At 43.3% G+C, this 12,383-nt stretch overlaps 1 protein-coding gene across 1 annotated transcript in view; it reads right to left on the bottom strand.

The window, feature by feature from the left end:
• Positions 1–9,375, bottom strand: part of LOC126242367 (heat shock 70 kDa protein 12A-like) — a 225,077-nt gene extending 215,702 nt beyond the window's left edge. The window contains exon 1 of the mRNA XM_049948085.1: positions 8,295–9,375. Coding sequence (XP_049804042.1) covers positions 8,295–9,375 — 1,081 coding nt within the window. The remainder of the gene's footprint in view (positions 1–8,294) is intronic.
• Between the last annotated feature and the right edge of the window lie 3,008 nt (positions 9,376–12,383).

Here is a 12,383-nt window from a genome sequence, read left to right as displayed (position 1 = left end):
GAAGAAAGGCAACCTTACGTTTATTGCATTTATAGATGTAGAGAAAGCGTTTGACAATGTTGACTGGAAAATACGGTGAAATTCTGAAGGTAGCAAGGGTAAAATACAAATAACAGAAAGTTAATTATCTACAGCTTGTACAGACACCAGATTGTCGGTTTTAGAAAATTATCTACCCCTTTTACAGACAACAGAAAGCCGGTTTTAGGGACAAAGTACAACATGAGACGTGACGCCTCTGCGCGGGCGCACGTCAAAACGAACTTTTTACAAGCGAGCTAGGATGTGAATCGGACATTTGTAGACGCTACAATCCACAAAAAAATAGGGGGACACCAGTATGGTGCAAAAGCCAAGTTTCTTGGACAGCTTAGTTACGGAGTACATCGAAATAAATTGGAATGGAGGTTTCAGTTTCAAACAGTTTGAACCGGCACTCTAAAACGTCGCTGGCCACCACAGCCGCTATAGCTAGTAAACGCTAAGAGAATGTGCGTTTCAGAGATCAGTACGAGCTCTGAAAAACAAAAGAACATCAAAAGACAAAGAGGGCATCGAGACTGGCACTCACAAGGAGCCCGCTAAGAGAATGTGCGTTTCAGAGAAGATCAGTACGAGCTCTGAAAAACAAAATAACATCAAAGAACAAAGTGGGCATCGAGATTGGCACTCACAAGGAGTCCACATCGGATTTTTGTAATATTTTTATACAGGTTGTAACGGGTATAAGTGTATATATTTTTATACGTCGTACCTTAATATGCATACTCATCTGAGTAGAACAGTCTTCCCCATACAAGTCTCAGTTTGCTACCCGATGTTTTCTGCACAGTCGTAACTGCACCACAAAATGGACTACATCTGTCAGTATAGACTAATCGATTTGCATCAACGTGTGCACACTTAAACACGTAACCTGATGCCCAGGGGAGAATAAGCGTTGATGGGTTGTCGTTGCCATATTTACTTGAAGCTACTAACCAACCTAAAAACAAACGACTTATAAAGTTATAATTATTAGTCTCAGATGACGTAAATGCTGAAGTAATATTGTTCAGTACACAGTCTTCAGTCACCAGTAGAAATATTTGTACTCATATCCGTTACACAGTGTATTTACGGTATGTGAAGATCAGAACTCAAATATCAATATCACAAAGTAGTTCGATGAACCTCTCAAAAATCCTCGAGAAAATCGACTTTGAAGTTTTTAGGGCGACTTAAACGCCCAATGGTAAGTTTGATATTTCGACAGGTAGCGTGGCTGGGTGGTACGTCGGCACGGTAGCTCAGCGTGTTCGGTTAGAGACCTGGTTGGCCTCTGTAATAAAAAAAACTGAGTGAAAGGATCAACAAACGAACTCTAACGCATGTCATGTGACGTCAGCAACGACCAAACACAACGATCAACAACGAACAAAATGAAAGAGAGAGAGAGAAAGAAAGGTGGCAAAGTGATCGGCTGCCATGTAGAGGGTCTGGGTTCTATTCCTGGCAAATGCAAATTTTTGAACAAAGGTCCATGTTATACTAGTATTTTCATGATGCATATTACACAAAAAACAAAAAAAATCAGTAGCGCTCGAGACTGGTAGTCACTGGATTGTTGGTTCGAGTCTCGTTTCAGTCATTATTTTTCCTTCAGTTCGAAAACCCATGTCATTTAAGTACAGGGTGACAGGAGTAAGTGCCGATATTTTTATTGGTGAATGAGGACAGTGCACTACACAACATACATCAGTATCTATCTCATTTGCAAACTAGTAATTATAGATATTGAAAGTCATACTTTTTAGTTTATTTAATATCTCCAAACACTTGTGGCAAGAGCATGACATTAACGCTTATTTTTCCCTAGGCAGCAGGTCAGATGCTGAAGTGTGGACACTTGGAAGTAAAACCATTACTCCATACTGATAGGCATGGTTTACTTAGTGGTGCAGTTATGGCCATGCAGAAAACATCATGTCATGAAGTTTATGACGTGTTTCTGAGAAGACTGTTCGATGCAGAGGAATACCGACACACTGATATTTGTACATATTAAGGTACCATACATAAAAATATCTTCGCTTATATCCGTTACACCTACTGTAAAATTCATCAAATATATCCTAATTAACACATGTGTAATTGTCATTTTTATGAAACACGCACGACTTCTTATTTATAATTACATATCACACAAATAATTCCTGTTTAAACTACAAATATAAATTCTTAATTACTGATCTTTTATAACAGATTGGTACAAATGAACGCTGGCTGGGTTAGGACACACAACAACATCGTGTACACAGTGTTTTGCGAAGTGGAAAAACGATTGCAAAACTGAAAATACGTAAAGTACGTGTAATATGAGTGTGCAGTGCCCTCTGAACGAGAAAGAAGAAGGATCAGCCACAAAAAATTTGAGTAATAACAGATAAGTACACAAAACATGTTACCACACCGAAATCACGTTTATTAAAATATCAAGGCTTAGGTTAACTCACTGATAAAATTCACATATACATCTTTTGATTTGTAGATGATAAGCTATTAGTGCAGGACTCATACAGATAGTCCTGCAAAACCATATAATGTAATTCAAGGTAAGAATAAAAACGAACAAAAACTGTCCTTAGTCATCATTCTGTTGGATCAGTTACAACCTAAAATCTGTTCATTTTTACAGTTGTCCAATAAACAAAACCCACTGAGGATGGCACAGAGGTACTGAAATATGTTTGGGTAACAAGAAGAAACAATGTTTTGCATACAAGGTGGAACCTATATCCCATAATTAAGTGCAATGCGCATTCAGAGAGTATTAGTTTATTATGCAGAGGCCACTTTTTAGCTAGGAACTTTCTCTTTATCAACAGAACTTACATTTTTACAAGTTAGCATGTTGGGTTACATGGAACATCTAAGAGATCTGAAGCAACTGTTCTTCTTTCTTCTAATTGTTCTTATGCGCCCGCTCCTTATGCACTGAAAACTTTGATTCCACTTTCAATAACTGTCGCTGAAAAAGAAGCTGTCCAGGTGGGACGTCATCTATACCGATCTGTTGTCCATGAAGAGTCAAATTAGAAATCGGGCTAAGAGCTAAGTAACCCGAAGGCACCAAGGATTCTAACGGCTACAATCTAAAACGGAAGAAATCAGAAACCTCTCAACAAAAGAAGGAATAAAACTCTTTAATAAATTACAATTTATTTCGGGGGATGACTGAAGAGGTAGTGATGAGTCATTCCATTCTGATGTTTGCACATCGTATCGTCTATTGCACTGTGAGACAACTATGCCGAATATCTCTTCTGCGACGGAGAATTTTTCGAACGACGAGATATCTGTGTGCTCTGTTTGGCTTGCTCTCTGTAGGCCCATTCCGATTTTACTGGCACAATGAAGGAAGACTATATTTTTGGTATTTGCAGATGAAAGAGACAGGGTTGGCTTACTAAACACCAAAATTACATGGTACTATGAGTAGTGTATTGTCTAAGCCTCATTAAATCTTTTTTTACCAAATGTAGTTTATTTATTATTTTTTAACCGACTATTAAATATTGGCCAAGTATTTGATATTACCCTCCATTTGACACATTTTTATTTCACTTCTTTTTAATAAGAAAATTCTTCGAAAATTACTGTTGCTCAAGATATATGAGCGGACTTCATTAGGTAAGTTACACATTACTGTATTATGGCAAGCCAACCAACTTTTTTTTAACACTGCATTACACTACGAAGTGACGCAGATACATCACACGTTTTTCATCATAGTCGCCAAGTCTCTGTAATCTGCGGTCGAAACCATGTACCTTGACGATAGAAATCCACTCATTGGTTACAGTCCCATTCGACAACCGCTATGTGAACGTTCTCAGCGTCTGAAAATCTCTTAAAGCCCCCCCCCCCCCACGATTTTCTTTCAGCGTGCTGCTTATCTGGACATTGCCGTCTGCGGTCGGTGACAATGGCCTTCCCTCCCGATTAGCATCGCTCACTTCTATGCTGCCTTGCTCAAATGACCATTCACTACGGGTTAAACCGACACTGTATTTGGTCCACGCACCGCTACAAAGTGAATCTGTGCGCTATTCAGACATTTTGCTCGGAAAAATCGTACTGTCCCGCGTACTTCATCTTTGGAGTACGCTTCCAGTTGCCATGCCATTTCACTCCCGTACTGTAAACCACTTGTTATTCATTATTCATAACGCAGCACAGCTGTGTCTGCACGAAACACAGAATATGTAGGCCTATTCTCTTCTGGCATTACGACATTCTCTTTGCAAAAGGGTCTTAGCCTGGGACAACATGTGCAACTTACTTTCTGAAGTCCCTAAGTAATTTACTTGAGTAAGCAACAGACGTTTATCGTTTTAGTTTTGGGCATTTTAATCATTGTGGTAGTAAATCTTGCTCACAAATGTAAATGGTATTCTGCAATACGCAAACACCTGTGTGTTTCACCTAAATACAGTAGATCCACGCGTGCTTCCCACAAATCACCACCGGGTGCGGGGCTCTCGTCCAGTTCGTGTGTGGGTGGAACGCCTCTTTGCGACAGTTTCAGCACAATTCCAGCGTGGGTCCTATTTTTAATCAAGCTAAGACTGCTCTGGAAAGGGGTAATGTTTAAAAATGTGAGCAACCATGGTTAATAATCGCCAAGATTTCTCAACAAACAAGAGTTTTGCTGCCAGTAGGAAAGAATCGAAAATTAAAGTTAAACACCACGCAGACAACGTGACCGTTAGAAACGGAGCATTAGTTGTAATAGAATAAAGATGAGGAAGGACATCCATTTCAAAGGAACCATTCCGGAACTTGCCTTCAGCGATCTAGGACAAGCACGGTAACCCCAATTCTACATGATTAGACGGAGAATTGAACAGGTGTTCTGCAAAATAGAAGTTCTGTGTAGTAATCATTGCGCCCCCGGAAATGAGTACTCCATTCTTCGGATAAGTGTGTGATTCAAACTTATGAAGGTGCGGTACATTTCACCCATAAATTCTCAGTGCTACTTGCAGTCAAGTTGTAAGAAGGGCGCAGAGTGTCGGCTAAGTTCGTGAAGTCCTGGTGAACGAGGGAGGCTACTCAAATTCTTTGATGCAGAACCGACGCATGCATCGGCTTCTGCAGCATTTAATACGCTACGAAGAATCACTTCAGAGCTTTGCGCTCAGGAAATGTTCGTCCTAGGTCAAGAGAATGTCGAACACGAGACAAAAGTGTGCCTACGAAGGAGATTAACTTCTCTCTTGACGTCACGCAGATACATTGGCTTATGACAGCAATGTTTCAGTACGCTGGTCTTTTGTTACCTTAGGTGAATAGTGTAACCTCGCAGAGAAAGTTATCTTGAAGTATAAACAGAACTTCACACTATCTTGCTTGCGTGATAGATGATAAAAATGATATTTCGGGCTTTTAGAAATGCTTAGTCACTGCCTTAGAAGAGTAAGTTAGTATATTATGAAACTGTGTCTTCGCACAAAACAGAGAAATACTCTTGTACATCCATAATAGAACAGCAGACACAATGTAAAGCCAGATTTAGAATGATCTGTAACGTTAGAAGTAGCAAATTTGAAAAGGACAACGGTCCATCTGAGTGATAAGAATATTCTAAAGTGAACTCGTAGATCTAGCCACGGAGAAATGCTATAATCTGAGCTCCAATATCCTCTGTAATGAAGCAAGAAGTAACATCAACCCTTAATGAAATATTTCCACACAAGGAAATGCAACTCAATGTTATTTCTAGAAACGGAATTGACAGACTGGAAGTTTTTGTTTCATTCATTTAACTTACAGTGCATTAGAGATAAAAGTTTGCTAAAATATTCGAAAGTCAGGTAAGCGACTTCGATTCGGTAGGGAAAAATATGTTGTCGTTCAATAAATGAAATACTGCGGCAATGAGAATGAAATTTCACCGCAAGATGATACAGTGTGTACTAATCTGCCTCTGCGATATGAAATCCAGGGCATTGTTACTGAGACAGCACGCAGTCTAAGGGATTGTGATGGCCTACAGTTCGATTTCTATCCGCATTTTGCTTTCCATTATTTTAGTTGTCCAATTTCTGTCGATTCAACGATCAACAGTTGTTTCTTGTTACCATAAAAGTCCCGTGTCATTGGAGTAAAATTTTCCAGACCTAAGAATTTTACCATTTCGTTGTTTGCTTAGAAATCCAAACTGTTTCTTTCGTAAAATAATCTGTTTGTCAGAATTTTCATTGCTATGTATTTCGTCAAAAACTTGGGAACACTTGGTAGTCTTTTTTTACCAAGGAGTGTTTCTCTCTTATCACCTTGTCCCTCTTTTTGTACTTTCTACAAAAGTTACACATTTTATGTCGGAAGGAGAACCGCGACCACTGTGTCAAAAACTGTTTGTATTTACCGCTTTGGGATTACCGATCTCTTTCCGACTTCTAAAACTCCATCTAGAAGCCTAATCTTTCTACTAAGCAACACATCCAACAAGAATATTATGAATACGAAACTAGCGATCCCGGACTGACAAATAAAATCTCTTATACTTTCGTAGGTTTATTGCTGGTTTGATAATTCTTTCAACCCACCGGCCTCTTGTTTTGATTGATCTTGTGCTTGAACTATGTCTGCTAACAACCCGCTAAATGGTTGGTGCTACTTGACAGCACAAATAATAATGGTTGAAACAGTAAATTCGTATTCCGTTGAAATTCGTTTCAAATACGGTTCGACTACTCTCGTATAGGTTGAGCATAATTTCCTTACACCATTGAAAATTTAATGAGGGCGATTCCTCCTAAAAATAAGTGGCCGACTTCCTCCGTCGCTTTCGTGTAGCGGCCTAGACAACTGTGAGGAGGTAACCTATCATTCCTTCCTTGCAAGGAAGCAATGGCAAAAGAGTCACGTAGAATTATAGTGGTGACGGGAAAGTATGAGTAAACAGATGACATTGCCAGCTATATGTAACCAACAGGTGAGAAAAGCTTAACAAAATCGAAACGAAACCAAATCTAAAGAATCTAAAAAAGGAAAACTAACTGCTTTAGATAAACCAACAACAAAAAAAGCTCGCAGACTAATATGATATTTGTACGGTACTGAAGATGTGTGTACAGACTAATATGCATCACACAAGGTAAAACACCACTGTTAGTTGTATCGACGAAATCTGAAAATATGAATTTATGATATAGGAGAAACATGGTTTAACTTTTTAATAACTGAACGCTTGATCACTTGAATAAAACCATAGTCACGTTCCTTCTTTTTCGAAACCGAGGATGCACGAAACTTAACTAGATCGTAACAAAGAAAAAGAGACTATAGCATGGCGTCGTAACCAGTGTCAATATATGTAGCTGAACGTATTAGCCCATCTTCTGTGTGACAACGCACGAGGGTACGCTGAAAAGTAACGCCATCGAATCTTTTACATAAAAACTCTTTAAATAAAACAAGCGTTATTAATCTTCTACAGCAGTCCTCTACCGCTAGATGGCTCCGAATCGTAGCGTGCAACATGACGGTGTGTAGCATAACTATGTCGGCGCTTGAGAAACAGCGTGCTGCAATTGAGTTTCTAACCACAGAAAACGTTCGTCCATGCATGGACCATCCTGTTCTTCAGCATGATAATGCCAGACCACACACGAGCGATGCAACGTCTGCAACAATCCGACACCTTTGGTTCATTGTCATCGATCATCCTCCGGAAAGTGCCGACTTGGCACCATCCGATTTTTATTTGTTCCCAAAACTTAAAGAACATCTTTGTGGAGTTCACTTTGATAGTGATGAAGCAGTGCGAGCAGGTTGTCGCTCCGTCAAAGAAATCAAACATTTTACAGTGAGGGTATCAAAAAGCTGCCCTCGCGTTGGGAGAATTATATTCGTTACCATGGTAACTACGTTGAGAAATAAATGTAGACGTGAAGAATAAAGATGTAGAATGGTAACAACGTTTGTTTTTCTTAAAAAGCTTTCAGAGTTTTGACCTTTAAAAATTCGGAAACAAGGACTACCTGCCAGCACACCGTCGTAATTGTCTCTTTAAAAAAAATCGCTACTTTGCGATGACACAACAATGCAGGGAAAGCAGTCAATACTTCAAGTAGACCTACCACTGCCATGTCTGTAATGATCATTTAAGAGAACAAAACTATGAAATACCGTAACTCTTTTGCTTTTTCAGTTCGCCGTTTACTGGGCTCTCGGCAAAACACACTCAAAAATGTTTCGAAGTACAGCGCGTAATTTCTTGATGGAACATGACTGACACTCCTTACCTGGTTCCTGTGGAGGTGGCGTGGACACCAGGCAGAAGTATCGGCCGTTGGAGGCAGCTTGCTCATCTCCTGTTGATGTGAGCTTATCCAGCGGTAGTGGGTACCTCTTCTCGTCGTTTGGAGTTTCAGATTGCATGTTGTTCTCGTAAATTGGAGGACTTTTCACTTCTTCGTACAGCGCAGCGGACTCATGCTTCACCGTCTCCCGCTTTTCGCCCACCGGTACTTCGACAGAACTGTGCGACCTGTGACTCGAATCTGAACTGAGATTTTCGTTGGACTCGCCCTCTTCCTCGTGTATTATGCTCATCATCGGGTTGTCGGGAAACCACGGACGTAGCGCGTGAGGAGCACCGTCGCCGGAGTGATCGTTTTCCGGGAAGTCCAGTGACTGGTTCGACCCGTTCGAAGAAGATTGGTCCGATCGGTTGCGCGAGTCATCCGACGGCACGGAACCCTCTTCGTCGGAAGTCTGCACGGCCGCGTCTAGGTAGCAGTGAGGCCCACGTCGGCCGTCGGCTATAGCCGGGTACGCGTGAGCTTCTTTCCACGACTGGTCCTTGTCTATAAACTGCAGCGACTCGTACAGGTTGTAGCCGTAGGCCTCTCGGTAGTCGGCAGTAGCTGGTCGAGTGTATTCGGACACATCTGCGATTCTTCCGGGGTGAGCAGCAGCACGATAGACCTCGCGCACTGTCGGGTCTGACAGACTGCCGACGGCGAAGCAGGTGGAGAAGCCGGCCACGGTGCCGAGTTTCCGGTGATCGGAGTCCTCGACGCCGGGTGGCGAGTCGCTGTCGCTGCTCGCGCCGCCGGTCGTCGCCTCTGCGCGGTGGTAGGGGTGGTGGTTCCTGGGGTAGCTGTACAGTTCCTCCATCACGGCGCGGACGCCGGTGTAGTCGTCGAGCGACTGGCGCGCGCACTGCCCGGAGGCTAATATATCCTCGAGCGAGCCGTCCCCCGGCAGGTAGAGGCTGCGCGGGCGCGCGCCGGCGGCCACGCACAGCCCCTTGTGCTCCAGCGGCGCCAGCCCCTCCTCCTCCTCTTCGGCGCCCTCGGGCCAGCGCGTCTGCAGCGGCATGGCTGGCCAGGCGCCGACTGACTGGGTCTGTGGGCCTCGCCGCCCGCGGGCCGACCGTCACGCGCCACGGCGCCGCAGCCTCCTTATGTAACTGACCGCCTTTCGCGCTCTGCCTGCTCTGTTGCCTGCTGTTGTTTTGCTGGACCGTCCGCGCATCCGCCCCGGCCACACCGAGCCACGCGAGGCTACTGCGCAGCGCAACCAGTAGCGCACTGCTGGAATATTAGAGCCCTTTCTCCGGGTCGCTGCGTATATGACGCCTTGTGGAGGGAGGACAACGGGACAAGTCCTTCTGCGGTGGACGACATTACTTCTACCTCAGCTTCGACGACGTGACAGACTGGAAGGGGTAGCGTAGAGGTTAGCGACTCGAACTGTGAATGGGATACATTCAGAACGCAAAACAAAAGAATACCGCTGAACTAGGTGCGCCCACGGTGTTACCCGCAGATAAACAGTTACTTATAAAGCAACTAGCCGACTACCTGCCGTTGCGCTGGTATGTATTTATCCCATTCTCCTGTTAGGCCATCTACTCCTCTCCCTCCCCCCCCCCCTCTATGTCAATTTGCTCCACCCCTTTTGTCCATCTCTTTTCTCACTCCTTTAATACCATCCCCTCATCTGTCTCTGTCAATCTCCTCCACCCTCTCTGTCAATCACCTCCTCCACCTCTCTTCGTCCATTTTCCCACGCCTCTCTGTCCATTTCCTCTCCCTATTCATGTCCTCCACTTTCATATCTGTGCCCTTTCCTCCCCTCTTTCTGTCCATCTTCTCCTCTCCCCCTTCTCTGTCCATTTCCTACTACCCCTTCTGTCTGTTCATCTCCTCCTCCCATATCTTTGTGCCTAATCTCTTCTTCCCCCTCTCTCTATCCATTTCCTCTCCCTATTCATCTCCTCCACTTTCATATCTGTGCCCTTTCCTCCCTTCTTTCTGTCCATCTTCTCCTCTCCTCCTTCTCTGTCCATTCCCTACCCCCCCTTTCTGTCTATTCATCTCCTCCTCCCATATATTTGTGCCTAATCTCTTCCTCCCTCCCCCCATCTCTGTCCATTTCCACCTCTTTCCTTTCTTTGTCCATCTCCTCCATACCCCTCTCTCTGCCCATTTCCCACTCCCCTCTCTCTGTCCACCTCTTCCACCCACACTCTCTGTCCATAACCTTCTCCTCCCTCTCTGTCTGTCTTCTCCTCTCCTCTCTCTCTGTCAATATGCTCCTTCCCATTGTCCATTTGCTACTTCCCCCTCTCCTTCCCCTTCTCCCACTCTCCACCGAGTGAGGTGGCGCAGTGGTAGCACACTGGACTCGCATTCTGGAGGACGACGGTTCAATCCCGCGTCCGGCCATCCTGATTTAGGTTTTCCATGATTCCCTAAATCTCTCCAGGCAAATGCTGGAATGGTTCCTTTGAAAGGGCATGGCCGACTTCCTTCCCCATCCTTCCCTAATCCGATGAGACCGATGACCTCGCTGTTTGGTCTCTTCCCCCAAACAACCCACCAACCAACCCACTCTCCCTGTTCATCTCTTCCACATTCCTTTCTGTGTCCATCTCCTACCTTCTCCTCCCTCTATCCATCTCCTCCTCTTCCATTTGTCTGTTCATCTCCTCTCTCCCATCTCTCTATCTCTTCCTACCACTGCCTTTGTCCATCTCCTGTTTCCTTTCTCTGTCCATCTCCTCCTCTCTTCTCTATTTCTCCCTCCCCTATGTCTATCTCCTCCTCCTCCTCCTATCTGTGCCTATCTCCTTCTTCCTCTCGCTGTCTGTGCATCTCCTCATCGCCCTTCTCTCTCCACATTATCACTCCACCTCAATAGGAGTTTGGTGATTGTTACACCACAGTATTTCTTTCCAGATCGTAACTAATATTTGGTTGAAATCATTCCAGGGGTTTAGGATGAGCTTTCTACCCTTGGCTTTGCCGGCTCACGCACATATTTCACATGTATTTAACTTATTTCATATATATTGGTACACATATTTGACCTGTCTCTCTAGTGAATTCCGCCCTGCAGTTTCATTTTCTCGCAGCTCAACGTTTACGATGTCATACCTCCTGAACTATGGGTCGTACAATGATATATTTCTGCAGGTACATCTACTGGTGGCTACTATCTGCGAAATTCCTTGTGAACAGTGTAAGTTCTAAAGAAGAAGCGAATTAAAATTTCATGCATGATGTGGCAACTTTTCACGCATCTCAGTATTTGATATATCTCCGGAACTATGTGTCGTACAATGACATATTTTTGTAGGTACATTGAGCGAGATATACGCATACTACCTGCGAAATGTTTTGTGAATACAGTTAGTAGCAAACAAGTAATACATTTGAACGTCATAAATGGTGCGGCAACTTTCCAAGCGTTTCAGTATTTACGACGTTATAGCTCTTGAATTATTTGTCGTGCAATGATTAATTTTGCTGATGCATTCAGCAGTATATGTGACTACTGTCTGTAGAATCTGTTGCGAATACAGATAGTAGTAAAGAAGTACTAAACTAGAATATCATGTTTCATGTGGCAATTTTATTGCATGAACTACGGAGATTTAGTAAGGGGTAATATTTTACTTTCGTAATTTTGTGTAGGCTCTCAACGACAAAAAGTTTAATAAAAGTTTGATACTACGTTTAAAGTTTTCCATAAAGTGCTCTCATTCTCAAATATTGGGCAAATAAACTCGTGGGCTACACTTCTTCACTCCCACTCCTTTGATAGGTAGGTATATATAAGGTAGCAAGTGTTTTAATTCAGGGCGTAAGCTTTCTCCATTCCATATTTCTTCCAGATCCGTTCTGCCGTTTCAGAGTGAAGGAGTAACAAACATGCTAACTCACACCTCCGCCCCCCTCCCCCCCCCCACACACACACATAACTTTTCCATTTGTGTGTGTTAAGTTTGAACAGAACTATGCCCTTTCTACGCGTTTAGTAGGCTAAATGAAACACCAGAATGCTGTTGTTTGAAAACCTTTTATCAACAGTAGAGTGCA

This window comes from Schistocerca nitens, chromosome 1, assembly GCF_023898315.1.
Source record: "Schistocerca nitens isolate TAMUIC-IGC-003100 chromosome 1, iqSchNite1.1, whole genome shotgun sequence".
Lineage (NCBI taxonomy): Eukaryota > Metazoa > Arthropoda > Insecta > Orthoptera > Acrididae > Schistocerca > Schistocerca nitens.
This window is presented reverse-complemented; position numbering and strand designations above follow the sequence as displayed.